The sequence below is a fragment of the Dipodomys spectabilis genome, unplaced genomic scaffold, assembly GCF_019054845.1.
Source record: "Dipodomys spectabilis isolate Male_0828 unplaced genomic scaffold, ASM1905484v1 ptg000771l, whole genome shotgun sequence".
In the NCBI taxonomy this organism is placed as follows: domain Eukaryota; kingdom Metazoa; phylum Chordata; class Mammalia; order Rodentia; family Heteromyidae; genus Dipodomys; species Dipodomys spectabilis.
Genome location: NW_024871448.1, coordinates 102,011 through 124,060, shown reverse-complemented (window position 1 = coordinate 124,060; position 22,050 = coordinate 102,011). Strand labels below are relative to the sequence as shown.

The following is a 22,050-nucleotide window of genomic DNA, read 5'->3' as shown; positions in this document are numbered from 1 at the left end:
TCACCAGCAGCTGTCATCAAGATGAGGCACAGCCAGATGCCTGGCATATCCATTGGTACCCACCTCCCCCTAATTCAAGCCTAATTCAAGCCTCTCTTGGGGAACTGCAGGGTGAAGAGATTTCACAGCCGTTGTTTCAAACTGCTCTGGGAGTGTGGTCATGCTCTCCATCAGAGCACGCCGCAGTGCGGACCAGCATGTTGAGAACTCTTCCAGGTCTGGAGGCCAGTCCACCCACAGCAACCTTGTCTTAACTGCTTCTTCTATCTTGATGCCATGAGCACACACATGCCCTTTGCACTGTCATTACAGCACAAGCAATTTTTTTTGGGGGGGGGGAGTCCGGCCGTGGGCCTGAACTCTGGGCCTGGGCGCTGTCCCTCAGCTCTTGAGCTCAAGGCTAGCGCTCTACCACTTGAGCCACAGCACCACTTCCGTTTTTTTTCTTTTTGCTTATGTGGTGCTGAGGAATCAAACCCAGGGCCTCAGGCATGCAAGGCAAGCGCTCTACCACTGAGCCAACTTCCCAGCCCAGCACAAGCAATTTTAAAATTAAAATTAAAATTTCATCTACAAAGTTGGCTCCGATTTTGTTTCTAAATTTACGGATGAGGTCTCCCTCCCCTTTCCACTGGCTCTGCAGGTCACCCTCACCTGAAGTTAGTGCTGAGTGAGCTCCAGACACAGGTTTGGGCTGTGTTTAACTGGAATGTCCACATACAAAATACTGCATTCACTTGTATGTTTTAAAAACGTTACATAAATGAACTCATATTGCATTTAATTTTAATAACTATGCTTTGTGTACTCAAACATTATATTTTTTAGATTCACTCGTGATTATTGTATTTTGTTTCATTGTATAAGCCACAGTTTGTTTATAGTTTGTTTATAGTTTACAGTTTGTTTGTAGTTCCTTTTTCACTATTATAATGTGTTGCAATGAAAATCCTTTTACCTGCTGATCTGGTTTTTGATATAGTTTGTGTGTGGCACCTAGAAGCTCACATATTGGAAAGTTAGTCCTCACTGCCCTTGGAAGGGATTGACCCTGGCCTTGAAGAAATAGTTCCCGGGAGAATGGGTTGTTACAAAAGAGCAAAACTGGCTCCTCTCTGATCGGTGTCCACTTGTCTGCTGTGTGATCACTCTGAAATGCTGACAGACAGCACCCAGGCCCAGAGTTCAAGTCCCACGACTAATAATAATAATGGTATTATTAATAATAATAAGTGAGATATAAGAGAGCATAGTAGATAATGGCTATGGTTTGGATGTGGTTTGAGTGGCCCTCAACAGCTCCTGTGCTAAGTCCTTAGTGTTGTGACCTTCAGGTTAATGCAGGATAATGAGGTTATCAGGAGCACCTTACACTTGGGAGAGATTAATAGTGGTCTTGCAGAGTGAGTGAATTCTGTTAAGCATGGGTTATTAAAAACCTGGTTGACCCCTTTCGGCCTTACCATGGGAAGTCCCCTGTTATACTTGCTGTCAGCAGAAAACACTCAATAGCCATCTTGCTCACAAGGCAAGTCTTCTGGGCTCCAGCCCCAGGAAAAGGTTAAGTCTTATTTTTTTTTCTACCAGCCACTTCAGGTTCACTGTGCACAGTGGAGCTTCCAAAATAGTCACCAGCAAGGTGCATTTGGCAGCAGAGTCTCCCTTCCTCTCAGCAGTGGGTATCTTTGGTCTCAGCAATTCTGTCATTTTGGTGGACTTTGAGAGCTTGTTTGGAGGTTCTAGCAGGGGAGTGCAGCGCAGCTACTCGTATATCCGTGACCGAAGACCGGTCCTCCTCTGTCGGGGATGGTCGTCCTCTTCGACCGAGCGCACAGCTTCGGGAGGGACGCACGTGGAGCAGTGAGGGAGGAAGGGGACACCCGCCTAGCCAGCCAGAGCAGCCGAATCAACCCTGGCGATCAGTGGGGTGACAGATGTCGCAGCCAGATCGCCCTCACATCCTTGGTGGTTGCTTTGAAATGGTAGATTGGTTTCCTGCATTTCTACAATTGTTAGGGTAGTGTCTTTACTGTGTATTTGGTCTTTTGCATCCTTTAGCCCTTGCTTTCAAAATAATTGTATTTTTACTTTCTGGTTGATGTTTAGAGGTTTATTATACATGCTCTAGATACCACTTGTCTTAATATATTTTCCTTTTGTGTTCTTTCTTTTTTTTCTCTTTTTCTCCTTCCCTCTTTCTTTCCCTTCCTCCCCCTTCCTTCCTTCTTTCCTTCCTTCCTTTTTCTTTCCTTCCTTCCTCTCTCTCTCTTTCTTCTTTTTTCTTTCCTGAGCTTGAACTCAGGGCCTGGGCACTGTCCCTTAGTTTTTTTTCACTCAAGTTTGGATGCTTTATCACTGGAGCCACATCTCCATTCTGGCTTTTAGGTGGTTAATTGCAGATAAAGTTCTTATGAACTTTCCTGCTCTGCCTAATATTGAACTGCAATCCTCAGATATCAGCCTCCTGAATAGCTAGGATTACAATTGTGAGCCACTGGCACTTTGCTTCTTAATCAGTTTTCTGTGGCTTGAAGAGAATATCGGAGCATGAGTACTGATTGTTTTAGAGACTGGAAGTACAAAATCAAGGCACCAGCACTTGATGTGAGATGTTCCATCTCATGGCAGAAGGCAAGGTTAAGAGAACAAGAGAGGGTTGTGCTTTCTGTACCAGGAGCCCCTCATGGAATAACTAACTTCTTATAACTAACCAACTCCTGTGGCATGTGAAAATGAACCTCTTCTCATAGCTTGCTCGCCCTCAATGACGGATCCACCTCATAGTAACTAATAACCACCCTACCCAATGTGAGCTACAGATTCAATGAAATCTCGACCTAATGCCTGTCTTTTTTCCTTGTCTCTTTCTTTTTTTCCCTTTCTCTCCTTCCTTCCTTTCCCTCCCTTCCTTCCTTTAAAAAGAAAATAGGAGTTTAAATTATATAGCCATTGTGGAAAAACCAAGGGTAAGTAAGTGGGCCATTTCTTAAGAGATCAAAACTGCCTAGTTGTGTAAACTGCAGATGTGTCACAAATGATGGTAATTCCATAGCAAATCTGGTTAATTGGGACAGAAGGAGAATGTATGAAAACTCAGCGACCTTTTACAGTTGTGAGTCAGGAAAGAGTGACTGAAATAGGAAAGTAGCTAAATTTCAGAGAACAGAATTATTTTAGGCTGGACCTTCCTTATAGTCTTTTTCTTAAAACAAAAACACATTTATGAACTATGGAATTTTGTTTGATTTCACTTTAATTTTGTTCTGTTAATGTCAGGAAAGCATACTTTGGGTTGGGAGCAGAAGCATTCTAGCATGATCCTTGGGCATGTGTCCTTCCCATACATTCTCCTTTCCAGAGATGTCCTTATTTGTATTCACTGAATGCTGATTGTTGTTTTTGTATGCTGACACTTTAAAATTTTTTGAGTCCCATTTCCTAATTCCTTCAGATTACAGTATTTTCCTGAATCAGAAGAGTTGCAAAGGCAGCAGTGGGCAAAGTGCTGACCAAAGCCTGGCCTTGTGGCTGTGTATGGCTGCTGCCATACACAGCAGCAATGTCTTACACGATTCCCTCGGGACATCCTTACAGCAATGGTGACAGTGAGTTATTTTAATAGGTTTTGACCTGCAAGCATGTCTTTTTTTTTTTCTTTTTTGGTCAGTTGTGGTGCTTGAACTCTGTCTGTGGGCGCTATCCCTCAGCTCTTCAGCTCAAGGCAAGTGCTCTACCACTTGAGCAACAGCACCACTTCTGATTTTCTTGTGGTTTATTGGGAATGAGTCTCACAGATTGTCCTGCTTGGGCTGGCTTTGAACCTCAATCCTCAGATCTCAGCCTCCTGAGTAGTTAGGATTACAGGCGTGAGCCACCGGCACCTGGCTTGAGCATGTCTTTTATTTTTTTTATTTTTTTGCTTACTCACACCTTTATTCTGATTTTTGTCTGGCTGAAATATAGTTCCCCATCCTTCTTCTGTGTTTATCAGGCCATTATGTTTTTTTGTTTGTTTGTTTGTTTTTTTGGGTCCGGTCATGGGGCCTGAACTCTGGGCCTGAGCACTGTCCCTCAGCTCTTCAGCTCAAGGTGAGCGCTCTACCACTTGAGCCACAGCACCACTTCTGGCTTTTTTCTTTTTGCTTATGTGGTACTGAGGAATCGAACCCAGGGCCTCTGGCATGCAAAGCATGCGCTCTACCACTGAGCCACCATCCCAGCCCTTGAGCATGTCTTTTAAATGAGTAGGCTAGGAATGGACAAGTGAAAAGGTGTTTGGCTGAACCAGCCCTGCCATACATGCAGCACTACTTTTCCTGGAAAAAAAAAAAGTGACACACTAGAAATTTGGATTTGAGCATTTGGCTGACCTTTCCTTGAAAAGAAAGCAAGACCATCAGTTTAGGGGGAAAAGCCATTCGTGATGTGATGGTGGCGATTAACTTTGAGATTTCATGTTTTTGCAAACTTGGATTTGCCATTTGAACATAGGACTTTTCAGATGAGATGGGTGTTTACTATCTCAGCATTTGTAGATCGGTATAACTCGGCACCATCCTGCAAGGAGATGTGGATAATTCAGTTACATCCAGGTAAAGACCATTCAGGTGTAAGGCACGGCAGTGGGTCTGAGCTCAGAGGGGCAGGGAAGTTCACAGGCAGTTACAACTAACCAGTAATTTGTAAAATTAGAGCTTTTTGTTTTAAAATAGTTTAAGACTCAAAAAAAGTTTCAAAAATAGTACGGTGAATTCTATGTCCCCTTTCCTTGGCTTTCCACCAATGATACCTCAGGAAGTTATAGGAAAACGATGTGGGTACAAGTCTACTGGTTCAAGAATAGGCTTTCCACCAATGATACCTCAGGAAGTTATAGGAAAATGATGTGGGTACAAGTCTACTGGTTCAAGAATAGGCTTTCCACCAATGATACCTCAGGAAGCTATAGGAAAATGATGTGGGTACAAGTCTACTGGTTCAAGAATAGGCTGGAGTTATGACATATTCCAGACATTGTTTAAACCGTGAATAAGAAGGTTCTGATTCACATCAGTAGTTTTACATGCACTCTTTTCTTCTTGTCTAATTTACCTGTAAGAACTACCATTTGAAGCCAGGCACACACTTGTAATCCCAGCTCTGGAAAAACTGAGACAGAAGGATGGTCAGATTGAGCTAGCCTGGCTAACACAGTGAGAGTGTATCTTTTTTTTTTCCTTTTTTTTTGCTGGTACTGGGACTGAAACTCAGGACTTCATGCTCATTTGGCTTTTTTTTTTTTTTTTTGCTCAAAGCTAGTACTCTGCAATGAGAGCCAGGCCTCCATTTCCTGAGATGATATATTAAAAAGGAAGGGCAGGGGAAGAAGTAGCATTTGTCAAGTTTTTGTGTTGTCAAAACTGAGTATCTGGCTGGTGCTGGTGGCTTATACCTATAATGCTAGCTATTCAGGAGGCTGAGTCTTGGAAGCTCATGATGGAGCCATCCCAGGCAGAAGAGTCCTTGGGCCTCTATCTCCAGCATCACAAGCAGAATGGTTAGTGGTGAGGCTCATCTGGCAGCAAGACAGTGCAACGAGTGCCCTGAGTTCAAGCCTTGGTCAGTACGGGGTTGAAAACACAACAAAAACATTCTGTAACACTCACATGGTCAGAGGATAAAAAAAAAAAAACCAGAATAGTAGAGCTTCTGGTACCTGTCCAAAGTATTAACGGCTATCTTTGTGATCTTGGGAGGGATTTTTGTTGTTGTTGTTGTTTTTTTTTGGGTCCGGTCATGGGGCCTGAACTCTGGGCCTGGGCACTGTCCCTCAGCTCTTCAGCTCAAGGCTAGTGCTCTACCACTTGAGCCACAGCGCCACTTCCGGCTTTTTTCTTTTTGCTTATGTGGTGCTGAGGAATCGAACCCAGGGCTTCAGGCATGCAAGGCATGTGCTTTACCACCGAGCCACCTTTTCAGCCCTTGGGAGGATTTTTGATTGATAGAGAATAACAGCCAGAGGTTTTGAGGTTTTTTTTTTTTTTTTTTTTTTCAAGTAAGGGGTAGATTTATTCATCGTTCTGGCTGGTACCAGGCCATGTTGGCATTCCACATGGCTGGGAAAGACCTGGGAAAGAGCTGGGAAAGAGAGCTGGGAAAGAGGTGGGAAAGAGCTAGAAAAAGAGCGTCTGGACCTGGGCTAAGCCTTATCTAGGGTATGGGTGGAGAGAGGTGGGGCCACATCAAACTCAGATGTGACCTCAGCAGATGCAGATGTGACCTCTTCCAGGTGTGCCAGTTGTCTAGATAACGCAGGTACTAGGTGGAGACTTTGCTTCGAGGAGGGTGGAGTCTGCTCACCATCCAGGAGCAGACCTTACATTCCAGCCTTTTAATAATCATGAAATAGGGCTCGGATTCTCTCTGGCTACTTCCTGCTGACAAGGGACATCGACAATAGGGGTAAAAGGCTGGGATTTGGTCCTCTCCCAGAGAAGGCAGCAAGCAGCAGCTGTCCTTTGGTGGCATGGGTCCTTAGATGAATTCTAGAGGAGGCAAGTCTCTTGAAGTCTGGAGAAGTCTCATGAGGCATTGAGGGGCTGAAAAAAATACTAGAGAGCAAATAAATGGCAAGAGGAAAGACTTGGGGCTGAAAATGTTGGTAGAAATGTCCCTAGCTACTTCTGACATCTGGCAATTAGGTAGAGAAGTCAGGTGACAAAGGCAAGAATATAAATTCTTGTTCAGTTAATAGGTAGACAGGTATAGACATTGGATGGGCAGGCTTCTTCTACTGACCTCCCAGCTCTGGTTAATTTTTTGGGTCCGGTCGTGGGGCCTGAACTCTGGGCCTGGGCGCTGTCCCTCAGCTCTTCAGCTCAAGGCAAGTGCTCTACCACTTGAGCCACAGCGCCACTTCCGGCTTTTTGCTTATGTGGTGCTGAGGAATTGAACCCAGGGCCTCAGGCATGCAAGGCAAGCGCTCTACCGCTGAGCCACCTTCCCAGCCCTCTGGTTAATTTTGAAAGGGCAGGCACAAAGTAGCTGATGTGACATCATCTCCTCTTACTCCTCTCCATGTTCCCTTGTTCCCCAGACTGGCTGAGCCTAGGTGCTCGTTGCTGGGATGGCTTGTCCAAGTTGGTATTCAAAGAGGATTGAACTCAAGGCCTGGGCACTGTCCCTGAGTACTTCTGCTTAAGGCCAGCACTGAACCACTTTGAGTTATAGTACCACTTGCAGTGTTTGCTGGTTCAAGATAAGAGTCTTGAGCCATGCTTCCAGCCTGGCTTTTTGCAGATTAGTTGGGAGATGGAGTCTTAGGGATTTTTCAGCCTGGGCTGGCTTTGAACTGCAATCTTTGCCAAAACAGCCCTTTATTATTTCCAATGAAAGCAACAAGGAGATCAAATAGAATAGAGCTTACCTGGTCCTTATCAAGAATTGACCAACAAATATTCTGCAATGACAAAACTTGTTAGATGTGATGAGAATTTTAGCACCATGTAGTCAGTAGTAGAATACACAACACAAAGTAAAAAAGGCAAAACTCAAAACCTAAAATTTTTGACAACAATGTGTAGACATCTTTGCTAACAAAGCAAAGCACATCAGATTGTTGGGCCTCACTTACCAGGGACTGTGAAAAGAGCAACTTGTTAGCAAGGCACCTTAGAATAGATGGAGTAGTAAACTTAGTGGAAGGTTAAGAGTCAGATGGGGCCAAACCCTTAACTCACCATGTGGCCAAGATGGCAAACTCAAGATGGTGAATTTCTGAAAGAATGCAAAGAAACCCTGAACAAATAGATAAGCCTACATTGGCTAGCCTTTGAGAGGGAACCTAGAAGAGGGTCCCCGGGACCCAGCCTGCGTCGCACTCTTCAGGGCACAAGCCAAAATGTTGTAGAAAAGAGAAAGGGAGAGAGGGAAAGTTGGACATGAATGGCAGAGAGATCAAAGAGAGCCTGAAAGTAAACAGACTTCTGACTATTTACCATTGCAGTAGCAAAAACTGTGTACATCTGAGAATGGCATAAAATTAGGCTCTCTGGCTTTCCAGGGCGCGCAGGAGGGTTTCATGGCTCAGGCGTGACTCACAGCACCCCATTAAATGTGTAGGAGAGTCAGTCTGGTGAGTGAAGGAGAGCTAACCAGGCAGAAGCGGCGCCCCAACTTCCCCCAGAGCCCTCTAGAAATGGCCAAACCCCCAAAACCAAGCGTCCTCAGCTTTGGAGGTGACCGGCCTTTCAGCTAACGGCCGTAGGAGCTCTCTGGCATGGCGCCACGTCTGGACAGAGACTGGGCAACAGAGAGCCGTAGAGAGTAGTTTCACTCACCAGAGTAGAGAAGTGGTGTGGACGTGGATGTGAAGGCAGCAATGGTATCGATGCGCTGTGTCCGCAGCAGACAGATGGGTTCGCAAAAGGCTGTCAGAACTGTGGGTATTCCTCAGAGCAAAAAGGGAAAAACAAACAGAAAGAGAAAAAAGAGGAAAAAAAACCGGAGAGGAATCCCACCTATCCTGACTTTAAGCCCTTTATCCGAGTCATGGCACCATTTATGTTAGGTTTTTAAAAAGAGGTAGCTGAGTAAAAACCACACTATGCACGTGGTATTCAGGTAAGGGGTAGGCTTATTCATCGTTCTGGCCGGCACCAGGCCATGTTGGTCCTCCATGCGGCTGGGAAAGACCTGGGAAAGAGAGCTGGGAAAGAGCTGGGAAAGAGAGAGAGCTGGGAAAGAGGTGGGAGAGCTAGAAAAGAGCTAGAAAAAGCGGTTTTGAGGTTTATGTACATGGTTTAGGAACCTCTTCCTTAATCCTTAGACCAGTCCTGTGGTAGGCCCAGGTGTTATTTCCATCTTACACACCTGCCTGACTCTTGAGCGCTAGGATTGTAGATGTGAGTACCATACCTGGCAACTTTTTATTTTTTGGTGGTATTGAGAACTGAATTCAGGATCTCAAGCATTCTATCATTTGAACGACATCCCAAGCCCAGATTACTGGGCCTGGGCATTGTCCCTCAGCTCTTCAGCTCCAGGCAAGTGCTCTTCCACTTGAGCCACAGCACCACTTCCAGTTTTCTGGTGGTTAGTTGGAGATAAGAGTTTCATGGACTTACTTTCCTGCCTGGGCTGGATTTGAACCATGATCCTCAGATCTCAGCCTCCTGAGTAGCAAGGATTGTAGGTGGGAGCCAGGTCTCCAGATTCTTTTCTTCTTCTTCTTCCTGTGTGTGTGTGTATGCTAGTCCTGGAGCTTGAATTCAGGGCCTAGGCATGGTCCCTGACCTTTTTTTTTTTTTTTAAAATTTTTCCACAAGGCTCTTACCACCTGAGCCACAGCTCTACTTCCGGCTTTTTTTTTTTTTTGCTGGTCATGGGGCCTGAACTCTGGGCCTGGGCGCTGTCTGTCCTTCAGGTCTTCAGCTCAAGGCTAGAGCTCGAGCCAGAGTGACGCTGCTGGCTTTTTCTGCTTATGTGGTGCTGAGGAATCGAACCCAGGGCCTCATGCATGCAAGGCAAGCACTCTACCACTGAGCCACCTTCCCAGCCCTACTTCCGGCTTTTTGGTAATTAATTAGATAACATTCTCACAGACGTTCCTGCCTGGTCTGGCTTCAAACCACAATCCTAGGATCTCAACCTCCTGAGTTTCTAGGATTATAAGCTGGAGCCACTGGCATCTGGCCACATCCAATTTTTTGCTGGTTAAGTGGAAGTAAGAGTCTCAAGGAATTTTCTGCCTGGGCAGGATCTGAACCATGATCTTCAGATCTCAGCCTACTGAGTAGCTAGCATTACAGGTGTGAGCCACCAGGAACTGGCTAAATGAATGCTTTTAAAAAAATGCTTTTTAACTTTCATTTCAAATGCCATCAGTATTTCTAGACAAAATCCATGTTAAACTGAAGTGCCTTGGGCTCTCAGTGCTATGTAGGGGCTGAGCTCTAGGAGATATAGATCCTGGTAGTAGATGTGCTTCCTCCACAGGCTCCTGGCCTCTTGGGAGAGTCATACATACCAGTACAAAGGCCAGAATCTTAAACACACAGATTCATAACTTATCCAGAGGAAATTAAAAGTCCAGAAGTTTCTGGAATGATTGGCAACACAGAAAATATGATAAAGTATATTTTAAAGTAATCTTTTATTAAACCGCTTACTATTTAATTTAAATTCCAGTGCAACTGAATCTCTTCATCAACTTCATAGGCTTCACTTTTTTTTTTTCCTTCCAGAACTTGACATGGCAGACTTTTCTTTCTCTTCTTTTCAGGTCATAGACTGGGACTTGAACTCCTTACCAGACATTCTTGCTCACTGGCTAGGGCTCTACCAACTGAGCCATGTTTGCAACCCAGGGGCAGATTTTTCAATACTCAAATCCATGACCCAAACAGGAACTGTAAAAACACATCAGCTACGGGTGTCTGTCTTCATGTACATCCTTGTGTGGCCCGTCTGGTCCATGGCCGTGAACAGAGCACAGAGAGCAGCTGTAATGAGCAGATGCATCCCCTCATAGAGAAGCTTTGGAGAAAAGACACTCCATATGAATAAGTGGTAGCGCAGGGATGTCACAAGAATGATATATGTGGCAACTGGAACAGAACAAATCAGTGCATAGCAGAAGCATGCACAACGTAGTGCTGAGCCACTGTGAATAAAGCAGAAAACATGCATCAGTACATACAACAAACATACGTGTTGCCAGTACTTTTACTTTGAAAATGATTATGGTACTATGGCTTCTGTATCACAGAAGTTGGGTGGGGCAGCAGACACCTGTAAACCTGGCTAAAGGGAGGAAAACAGGAAATTTAAGCCTACTTTGGGAAACTCAGTGAGACCCTGTCATTTTCTAAAAAGGGCTGGGAAAAGCCGCTCTGTGGCAGAGCACTTGCCTAGCATGTGTGAGATCCTGGGTTTAATCCCCAGTTCTACAAATAAAAAAAAAAAAAGAAGAAAAAATATTCTAAAATAGAGGAATAGGGCTGGGAATGTGGCTTAGTGGTAGGGTGCTTGCCTACCATGAGGAAGCCCTGGGTTCAATTCCTTAGTACCATATACACAGAAAAAGCCAGAAGTGGCTCAAGTGGTAGAGCACTAGGCCTAAGCAAAAGAAGCTCAGGGACAGTGCCCAGGCCCTGAGTTCAAGCCCCAGGACTGGCAAAAATAAATGAATAAATTACAGGAATACTCTTTAATTAGCAAAACACCAAATAATGCTGTCAACTAATTGGTAACATGAGAGCTGCCTGGAGAACAGAACTGGTACAGTCCCTGCTGAAGACACCTCTTTCGTGGAGGAACAAGACCTAAACCAATAGTAAAGAGGCGATGAATAGACAGTGGGATGCTGCAGAAGCCTAGGTAAGGAGCACTGACGCAAGCTGGGTAGGCCTGGAAAGCTCTATCTGTTGAGGCACATCTGAGGGTCTGTTGAGGGTCCCGAGGGAGGTGAGCTCATGAGCAAACCGGGTCCTGGGAAGCGTCTTCAGGCCCAAGACCGACGATGTCAGGGGATGACGCTCACGTGTTCCTGAACGTCTGACACCTCATCTCTGCACTCAGCTGTCAGCCTCCTGCAGATAGATGGCAGCCCCAGCGGCTCACAGTGACGCAGAACCTGCATGGCCAACAGCTCCTTTTAGGGCCTGTCCCTGTATCTCCACTAGGGTTTCTGGAAGCCAAACATGAGTATCTTTTATATTCTCGTACCGAGGGGAAAAACTATGCTGACCCCCTCTTCTCTGCGATCATGCCTCTACTTTTCCTAACCCTAATCACAGAAAAACTTCAGCTGGACAGTTCTTCTTGTGTGGTTTGAACTTGGTCCTGAATCTGGTACAAAAAACCCCTCAGATGAGACTTACACCTTTGAGCCATATTTTGGTGGGCAAGCGCTTTGCCACTGAGCTACATACCAGCCCTAAACCATGCTTCTTACATAAGGAAAAGACAAGCAGTGATCTTTGGAGTTCAGATACTCTATAATAAGGTACTTTTCATTCATTCATTTATTTATTTTTAAATCAGTTGTAGAGCTTGAACTTACGATCTGGATGCTGTCCTTGAGGTCTCTTGCTCAAGACTAGAACTTTACCATTTTGAGACACAACTCCACTTCCAGTTTTCTGGTGGGTAATTGGACTTTCCTGCCTGGGCTGGCTTTGAGCTGTGATCCTCAGATCTCAGCTCCCTGAGTGGCTAGGATTACAGGCGTGAACCATCAGTGCCTGTAAAGGTACTCTTTAAATCAGTCACCCTGCCATCAGATTTGTGGTAAAAGACAAAGATGTGTCACCTGCTTGTCGCTGAGCTCAGGAAGTGTGCTAAGTGGCTGGCCCATAGCACAGGTCCCACATATGTCCCAAACACGGTCAGGAACGTGGCTGGAACTTCCATGTAGGTGTCTAAGCCCACGAAGCCTGCTGAGACGTCAATGGTGGCGATGTTGTTAGAATTACCCTGGAATACAGGAGCCACTATATTAGTGTAAAGCACTCACAAGAGCCGGATGACTGTGATATTGTGAACCCATCCTGTCACTGAGTTAGCCCTGGATCAATCACCTACCTGACTGCTGTGTCTCTCTAGGCAAAGAAGGTAAGAGAATGGCTTGCAGAAAAGCACCCCTCTGCCAGTCTGATGACTGACTGTGGGCATCTCACACTTTCAGGCCAAAACCCTCTCTCACGTCAAAAGTGCAGCCATCTTTCCTTGAGGACCTCTGCCTGAGTATGGTTCAGAGGGCTCCGGGAGACACTGCCGTATGGTCTAGACAAGGGGAATGGACAATGGCTGGCCATATAGCAAGTCCCATGGATGCTGCTGTGAGTTACATGGTTGAAGATGGTCAGTCTCTCATAGTTTGGCAACTGCTCACTGAGGACTGACTTTCTACTGATATTGAGAGACTGATTGGTCACAACCAAACCTGGCCAGTGAAATGCATGTGTGAGAGAAAGGTTGATGCCACACCGATTACCTGTGCTGTGTGGTGGTATTTTGGATTGGAGAAAATGATCTTTGCAGATTCAGTCCACTGATTCTGGTTTGTCAGCTGCACATGCAAACTTTACTCTGATGCTTATGGGCCACTTACACTCTGACACTCTGATGGCACTTGAGGCTACCCCAGGCTCAGCACAGGCCTTTCTGGGAACCATTTACACAGGCTTGGCTGAGCTCTGCAAGCCCCACAGTAGTCAACCCTATTCCTTGCTGCCCCTCCCTGTGGCAGATATCTGGTTCCAGGGGTACCTATGGGGTCAGGAAGATATGACATCTACAATGCCTCCTCTCTATAAGCCTCTCTCTCTCTCTCTCTCTCGCATCCTTGAATTCACATTCACCTTTGCCTTAGGCTTACCCTAGCATTACCCTGAAATGGCTATGCTCAGGATTCTGCTCTCAGGACCTTCTGGTGAGATGGTAGAGGGGCCATCAGAGTAAGGGAGGGCAAGGTGCAGGGATAGGGGCCTGGTGCGGATGGAAGTAGATGTGGCTCCTGGAGCTTGATGGCAGCCCCCAAATAATATAGACCAGTAAAGAGGGGACCACGTGGCTAGCAGTGGGTAACATGTGATGCACAGTCACACTAACATCATCTTCAACCGTACTAACATGGTACACTATCACTGTACAGACCAGAGACTTAGTGCACGAGGAGGCCAGCAATCAGAGTGGAGCGTCCATGCCCAATCTCCATGTTGTTGAGGAAATTCAGCACTGAAGGCAGAACCCAGTGGCAGCAAGGCTACAGATCTTCCCTCAGGGAGGGACAGTGAAGGGGAAGGGACTCAACCTGAGGAAAGGGGCCTTTGGGAGCTGAAGGCTTGGGGGAGAGAGAATGGGGTGAAATGGGGTTGACTGCTGAGCTTGCAGAGCTCAGCCAAACCTTGTGTAAATGGTTCCCAGAAAGAGAGACTCACAGCTCATTTGCATGAGACCCAAGTCTTTGCTGAGTTGGTGTCTGTCTGATCCCTGGCACATAGATGGGTGCCTACTACAGTGACCCGCCATTGCCTGCAGGTGCACAGTAATGCAAGTATGACCACACACTGATCCGCACTTTAAACACTGTGGAAATGGGACCGTTCCTTGTGGCAAAGCAAACTCTGTAAGTGTCAAAATAGCTTAGTGGCAGGGTCAGGCTGAGCCAGGCTTCTGACCCTACCACAGCCCAGGAGAAGGGCTATATACCATCCCCAGTTTACAAAAAGAAAACTAAAGCATAGCAAGCACTTGTCAAAGACCATCTGGTGGAAAGTGCTGGGTCCCAGAGTTCAGGCTGGTAGCCACTTACATCCTAATGATGCTTGTGTGATTCTACCTTCCACAGATACAGTGGGGAAGGCCAGGGGAGCCTCAACAGGCTGAGCCCAGGGCTACATCAGTCTGGTCATGCTATTCAAGGACTTAGATATTTCTTTTTTTCTTTTGTGCTGGTGCTGGGGCTTGAACTCAGGGCCTAGGCACTGTCCCTGAACTTCTTTTGTTCAACACTAGCACTGTGGTACTTGAGCCAGAGCTCTACTTCTGGCTTCTTTTGGTAATTTGGTGGCGATAAAGAGTCCCACAGACTTTCCTGCCGTGGCTGGCTTCAAACTGCAATCCTCAGATGTTAGTCTCCTGAGCAGCTAGGATTACAGGCAAGAGCCACCATCAGCCAGCAGGACTTACATGTTTCTTGAATTTCACCTACCACCATTTGGCTTTGGGATCAGAAGCACAGACAAGGTAAGCCACATAATTACAGCTGTTCCAAGGGCAAGACTAGGCTCACAGAAACCTAACAGTGAAAAGGCTACTCTCTTCACTGTAGCCACAAAAGAACGCAGGACCGGACAGGTGGAGAAGCTGGTACACATGGATACGCACTCCCAAAGTTGGTAGATACTCGGCAGAGAGTCCAGCTGAGGGGTTCTATGGAGAGTTTCATTCTCTCTGGGGATAGTGGGAAGAACTAGGTTACTCCCAGACCTACCACCGGTGCTGAGATACCCTCATATCCACCATAAGTGAGTTTCCAGGTTTCCAGGCTGTTTTCAATGAGTTTTTAAACACTAGAGAGAAGAGTGGCAGTCCTTTAGGCCCTGGGGAACTAACAGCCACACAGGGACATCAGACAGTGGAGACAGCATAGAGAATGGCACAAAGGTATAAGAGACACATGAGATTTAAGCATAATTCATGCTTACTGACAATTCTTTCACTGAGCAAATTCAACTTTCTAACATAAAATTGTCTCAGAGAAATACTACAAGGTAAATGACTTGAAAAGTTAACAGTCTTCTACCCATGATAATAATGAAAACCTACCTGGAAGTAGAAGAATGCTTGACCGAACCAATAATGCATAACAGTGACCTCGGCTGCATCGTGTTTCAGGGGCTTCCAGATGAACTTAGTCATTAGAGTCTGAATCAAGAGACTAAATGCTAACACCGGAAGATTATGTGGCCTCAAGAGCAAAGCTGCCAGAAGAACTAATCCACTATATATCTCCCATAAGCCTATAGTCTTGATTTTGAAGTCTGCAGCAATGACTTGAGACTTAAGCAAGTCTTTGGTACCCGTGAACAGAATGCCAAGGACAAAGACATAAACAAAACGAGCTTCAATAATACCCCTAAAAAAAAAGCAAAACAAGTTAGATTCATATGCACCATCTAGAAAAATAGAAATACATAATTTTCCCATTTAAAGAGTGTATTTAATTAGGAAGGGACTAAATGAGCCACAGTGCCCTCCTGTAGACAGCTAGCATCACAGAAGGGGGCATGCCAACTCTTCACCTGTGCCTTGGAGGAGCACCCTGCCAGGACAACAGGTGTGTCCTTGAGTGCACTTCCCTGATGGAGCTGTCTTTGAAGAAACCTTGCTGATGCAGACAAAATATCACCTAGTTACAGGACCCGAGCCTGACAGTATGCCAGGGAAATCACCTACCTGCTTTGCATAACTAACATAAAAACAATTATGCTAGTATAAAACCCAAATGTCTGAAACTTCTGTAGGTGCAAAATGCTGACTGTGCTAACCAAGCACGTTCGCAGTGAAGCAGATTTTTTAAAGGGTGTGACTACTTATGTGTGTACACATGGACAACATGCAGTGGGCCAAACTGTTCACTCTGGGCTCTTTGGTTCACTAGTTTTATTGTTTAGGAAAACTTAACATCTCTGACAATGTATCTGTGAAAAGAACAAAAGGTGAACTCTACACCTTACATGATTATCCTAGGAAGAATACACATAAAGTGTTTGCTATACAGCAAATATTCAGTAAAAACTAAGTACTATTATAAGTACTTTAGTTCTTCAATTGAGTCTGTGAAGTGTACAATTTAGGATATATGCTCAAGAACTTTATCTTATAAAACATATATTCCTAAAACATACTTTTAGCAGATTCATAAATGAATATTTAAAATATACTACAAAAGATGGTCATCTAAAATAATGTTAAGTAAACTTTAAATGAAATATCAATATAATAACGTATCTGTTTCAAAAAATGAATTTTCCTGTATCGTATTTTCGTAGGTATATACTTTCATTAAAAAAATTCCTGGGGGCTGAGAAGGTGGCTCAGTGGTAGAGTGCTTGCCTCTCATGCATGAGGCCTTGGGTTTGATTCCTCAGCACTACATAAACAGAAAAAGCTGGAAGTAGCTTGTGGCTCAAGTGGTAGAGCACTAGCCTTGAGCTGAAGAGGTGAGGGACAGCGCCCAGGCCCAGAGTTCAAGCCCCATGACTGACAGAAAAAAACATTCCTTTCTTCAGTATGAACAGTTTAATTAACACAATGTGGGTGTATGTACCACATGGGATGCAGTGTGGCCTAGATGAGAAGCTGGGGTCAGGTACCTAGCACCCTGGGCCATGTGCCCTAATGTGAAAGCAAAGGAAGGACCACATGATTCCAGTCATGCAGAAGCCAGCAAAGGTTGGAGCCAGGGAAGACATTTCAAGGAAGAAAAGACATGAGGCTCTGTACCAGGAGATGCTGCTAGGGTCAGTGGATGGAGAACAGAGGGACAGCATCAGCAGACATCTCCAATAAGTTCCCAGTACTCAGTGCCAGCCACAAATAGGCTTCTCAAAGGAAAAGAAAGGAGGTGTGGAAGGCAAAGGGTCTGAGAATGCTAACTGAACCTAGAAGCAAAGAAGATCCAGAACTAGGTAGATCTGGAACCAGGACGGGTCCAGAACCAGGATGGATGGATCCAGAATTGGAGCACATCTGGAGTCTGTTGGATCTGGAACAAGGACATATTTTGGGTGAGATTGCTTGGAAAGTGGAGAATTTTACTGCATTGAAGAAAAAGGCACTGGGCTATTTTTTTTGAATTGAACAAAGGGCATGTTGCAGGAAAAGAAGGGAAGGCAAGGTAAGATGGTCATAGTCTAGATGGGTGACACTGAAGTCAAGTCTGGGAGATAATGAGGAACTTATTTGCACACTGTCCTTTGAGATACCATCATATATAAGATCAAGCTAGGACAACTACCTTGGCTTATGCCTCAAAGCCAACATCTTGCTGGGCACTGGTAGCTCATATCTAAAATCTTAGCTACTCAGGAGGCTGAGATGTGATGATCAAGGTTCAAAGCCAGCCCAGGCAGGAAAGTCTGTGAGACTCATCTCTAATTAACAAAAAGCCATACGTATGACTGTGGTTCAGGTGATAGAGCACAAGCCCTGCACAGAAAAGAAAGGTAAAGGACAGTGCCAGGCTTTGAATTCAAGCCCCAGGACCAGCACATACACACAAAAAAATCAAAAAGCCTTTCGATGAGTCCCTGAACATCCGCTCCCCCTTCTTCTTGTTCCCCTGGCATCCACCACATTGCTATTACCCAAGGCAGGCACTGGGTGACACTTCAACCCCTAACTCTCTACCCCTGTCAGCAGGTGCTTCCTTGTATAACCCCAGTTACCAGCTACATGGCCTAGCCACAGCTCTTGGTTGTCACTTAGACCTTTTGTTTGACTAGAAAAGCGGCATTGGTTAATTCTAGATAATTGTAAGGTACAGAAATAAGTACTGGTTTTTAAAAAAGGTACTGGGTGCTCATATTTATAATCCTAGCTACTCTGGAGGCTGAGATCTGAGGATCACAGTTTGGAGCCAGCCCAAGCAGGATTCCCCACCCCCTCCCTGGGGCTTGAACTCAGGCCCTAAGCACTGTCCCTGAGCTTCTTCTTTTGTTCAAGGCTAGCACTCTACAACAGCCACAGTGCCCCTTCCAGCTCTTTCTGTTTATGTGGTACTGAGGAATTGAATTCAGGACTTCATGCAAGCACTCTACCACAAAGCCACATTCCCAATCCCCATGAGACTCTTATCTCCAATTAAGGACTCCCAAAACAAGAAATGGAGTTGTGGCTCAAGTGGTATAGAGTGCTAGCTTTGAGCAAAGGAGCTCAGAGAGAGCACACAGGCCCTGAATCCAAGCCGTAGGCCTGGCATACACATACACATATACATGGGTGTACGCGCATGCACACAAATAAAGCCACAACCCACCTAAAATCTTGGGTTATAATCACCACTATTTTATCTCTTTAGTCTTTCACATCAGTATGAAAAGCAAAACACACTCAGCAAGCTGGAGTCATCCAACAACCCTAAAGCTTATTGTTCACAAATGTCCTCCTCAGTTCTCTGAAAACTCACTAATGGCAGTGAGATGCTATGGTGGAGCTTCAACTGAACTGCAAGTGCCACATCTCTATTGCTGCATTGTTCTTCCCTCCCTCCCTTCCTCCCTCCCTCCCTCTCTCTCTTTCTTTCTTTCCCAGTCCTGAGGCTTGAACTCAAGGGCCTGGGCACTGTCCCTGAGCTTCTTTTGCTCAAGGCTAGCACTATACTACATGAAGCACAGCACCACTTCATGCTTTTTCTGCTTATGTGGTACTGAGGCATCGAACCCAGGGCTTCATGCACGCTAGGCAAGCACTCTACCACTAAGCCACATTCCCAGCCCATTCTTTACTTTTTCTACCAAAAAAAAAAAAAAAGATGCCTCAATGAGCATGCTTCTGTCTCAATCCTGCATTGCTTGCTTGTATTCTTGAGATATATTTGAGAAGAGAATGGACAATATTGAAAGATTCAGACACATTTTGCACCCTGCCCTCTGCCTAGCTACTCCCAGCATTTCACCATATTATTAGCAAACAGAAAACTGGTCTTCAGTCTCATGATTAAGCTTTCCTGACTGTCAAAGCATATGCTCTTGGTAAATTATGGAGATGTTCTGCTTCTTTCCCAACTGCTGGGGAGTATCTACTCAACATCATCACCCTTACTTCTGCAGCCATACCACAACTGATCAAAACCAAGTCCTGGGAACTGCTGTTGCAGTTAAGTCAGGTATCACGCATGCATGCATGCATTCATTCCTCACTCTTTGTCCTACAAAATCCCTTAAGTTTTACTTATTAATTTAAAAACTAAATTTCAAAGACCTTATATTTTTTTCTCTTCTAAGAGAATACTAACAAAGTGGTTCATTAAGGTTTTCTTAATCAGGCTTATCATAACTGCTAATGAAATCACCATTCATAAATACCAAACTCGGTTATTCTAAAGATTGGTATAAGGTAGTTTTTTGTGGGGAGGGAGAAGGAATGGCATTTTTTAGTACATATAAGACTAAAACTGATCTACAGTAAACAGACCCTCATATCTCCAGTGTACTTACTTTGTAATGCTTTTGTTGTCTGGTTGCCATGGGAATAGCACATTCCCTATGGCGGACCTGTAGCAGAAGACGCCCAACAGCCCAAGCGCCAGGGCTGCTTTAGACACAGTGGAACACCCCCTTTGGACCAACATGAAGATTGCAAGCAGGGAGAGGGCAGCCAGGCCTGAGAGCTGCACTTTGTGTTCAGAGCTGAAACAAGATGGACAATACCACAATGATGACAAAAAGGAATTAGTGATGTATGAATCTATACTGATTTTTCTAGAAAGCACAAAAGAAATGTAGATTAAAATTCACACAAAAGTTCTGAAAATGTCTTAAGTAAGACCATGGGGATCAAGTCTAACTTCTTACTCATGGATGTATTCAGAAGCGAGGCAGCGCGGTGCAGCCAGTCCTGCCCCGGTAGCCCTCATCTGCAACCTGGCCTGTGCTGTTTTCTCACACACAGATCAGCTTGCTTGGCTAGCCTCGACACAGTTCACCTTTCTACACTGACTCATGAGCTGTGATTTGCTTTTCTATTTCTTCAGATCTCAAATACTATCCTATTCTTAATATGAAAACCAGAACTAAATGTAGAGAAAGAAAACCATTCAATCAGGAGAGTCCAGCCCCTGGTCCAAGGCTTGTGCTTACCTGGTGAGCCAGTGGCCAAAATCAGGCCGGTGGGCCCCCTGCACACCTGTCTGGTTCAGGGACCGCAGCAACCGGCAGCAGATCAGCACCAGCCAGGGGCTTGCCAGCACTGCCCACTGCTTGTGGCCTCTCTGTGTTTGGGGCTGGGAGGGCCCCTCGCCCTCCCTGACAGGCTCAGCACCCTCATCACCCGTGCTCTCCCGCAGCGTGACAATGGCACCCTCAGGCTGTTGCTCCACGTGGAAGGCACGCGGAGGCTCGCAGCTGTCCCCCAGAAAGTAGCTCCGACACGTTTCCTGGCTCAGAGCCAGACACAAGGTGTTGACAAGGAAGTACCAGGTCTGGTGCTCCTCTTCCACGAAGCTGCTGGCTCCGAGACTCAGGACATGCCCCACTGTGCCCAGCAGAAGAAGGTGGTCTACCTCTGACCATCCAGAGCTGGGGTGAGCTACATTCTGTAAGAGGAAATACTGTATGGGAAACAACCTGAAAATGACACACATCTCCCTATATGTGCTAACGTCCAAAGACAGATATGTGCTGTTCCTCATGCCCAGTGTCCACTGCCTACTCTGAAGAGCCTCCTGCCTTGGGGACATGGTTCTTCTTCACACAGCACAGACTGGGGGAGTCAAGATGCCCTTCTGCCAGCCAGGGGCCATGGAGATAGTATCTGTCAGTGGCCCTTACCTTGGACTGCAAGTTGAGAACTCAGAAGCAGAGAATGAAAGTGGTTAGGCCCTTAGGTCAGTGGTGGAGCCCAAGAACTAGACCAGCTTTCATGCCCCTTTCCATGACAGTTCCTTTTCCCTTGAAATGTTCGGTATCCACTACAATGGTCACTTCTGTTGAAACAACACAGGTGGCACCACAGTCCACCATCCCTTAAACTGTGTTATGGCTTGAATATGGAATGTCCCACCAAAACACACATGAAGTTCTAGTTACCAGCTTATGGTAATACTGACAGGTAAGTGGATCAAGATGGCACTAACCAGTCTTGGGTCTTGAATTCAAGGTCTGGGTGCTGTCCCTGAGCTTTTTGTTTTTTGTTGGTGTTGTTCTCAAGGCTAGCACTCTACCACTTGAGTTATAGCTCCATTCTGGCTTTTTGGTGGTTAGTTGGAGATACGGGTCTTGAGTTTGCCTGGGCAGACCTCGAACTGTGATCCTCAGACCTCAGCCTGCTCAGTACCTAGGATCACAAGTATGAGCCACTGGTGCTCAGCTGGCACTATACTCTCCACTAATGGATCAATCCATACATGTGTTCAAAACTGAATGGGCTATTAGTAGATAGGGCCTAGCTAGAGAGTCACTAGGCTTATGCCTTGAAGAGTATATCTTGTCCCTGGGTCTTTCTGTTTCCTTGCTACCATGAGTAGAACAGAGTTCCGTTGAGAAGCCTTTCCAGCCACTATGATGTTTCTGCCTTGCCACAGGCTCAGAGGGATACAACCAACTGACAATGGACTTAACACTTCTGAAACACTGAACTAAAATAAATTCTTTCTCCCTTAAGGTGCTTACTCACAGAGACAATGGTGAACTATTAACTTAAAAACTGTTCAAGATGAGATTGCTGTTGTCTATTTTTCTATTAACTATTTATTGTGTGCAGCAAGGCACCCAGAAACAGCATGATCTTGGGTAGGCCCTAGAGATACAAATGAGGACCAAGAAACTTCTTGGCACTATGGCC

The 22,050-nt window shown here is 45.5% G+C and overlaps 1 protein-coding gene across 6 annotated transcripts in view; it reads right to left on the bottom strand.

Moving 5' to 3' along the window:
• Positions 1–10,113: 10,113 nt before the first annotated feature.
• Positions 10,114–22,050, bottom strand: part of Pigg (phosphatidylinositol glycan anchor biosynthesis class G) — a 36,851-nt gene continuing 24,914 nt past the window's right edge. For 3 of the 6 annotated variants that reach the window (XM_042672768.1, XM_042672770.1, XM_042672769.1), the window contains 5 exons: positions 20,349–20,803; positions 19,707–19,898; positions 15,313–15,622; positions 12,293–12,456; positions 10,114–10,642 (listed from right to left, as the gene is read on the bottom strand). In XM_042672768.1, coding sequence (XP_042528702.1) covers positions 10,402–10,642; positions 12,293–12,456; positions 15,313–15,622; positions 19,707–19,898; positions 20,349–20,803 — 1,362 coding nt within the window. In that variant the 3' untranslated portion in view covers positions 10,114–10,401. Of the gene's footprint in view, positions 10,643–12,292; positions 12,457–15,312; positions 15,623–19,706; positions 19,899–20,348; positions 20,804–22,050 lie in introns of those variants that run through there. The other 3 variants (XM_042672772.1, XM_042672774.1, XM_042672771.1) reach the window with 2 other exon arrangements.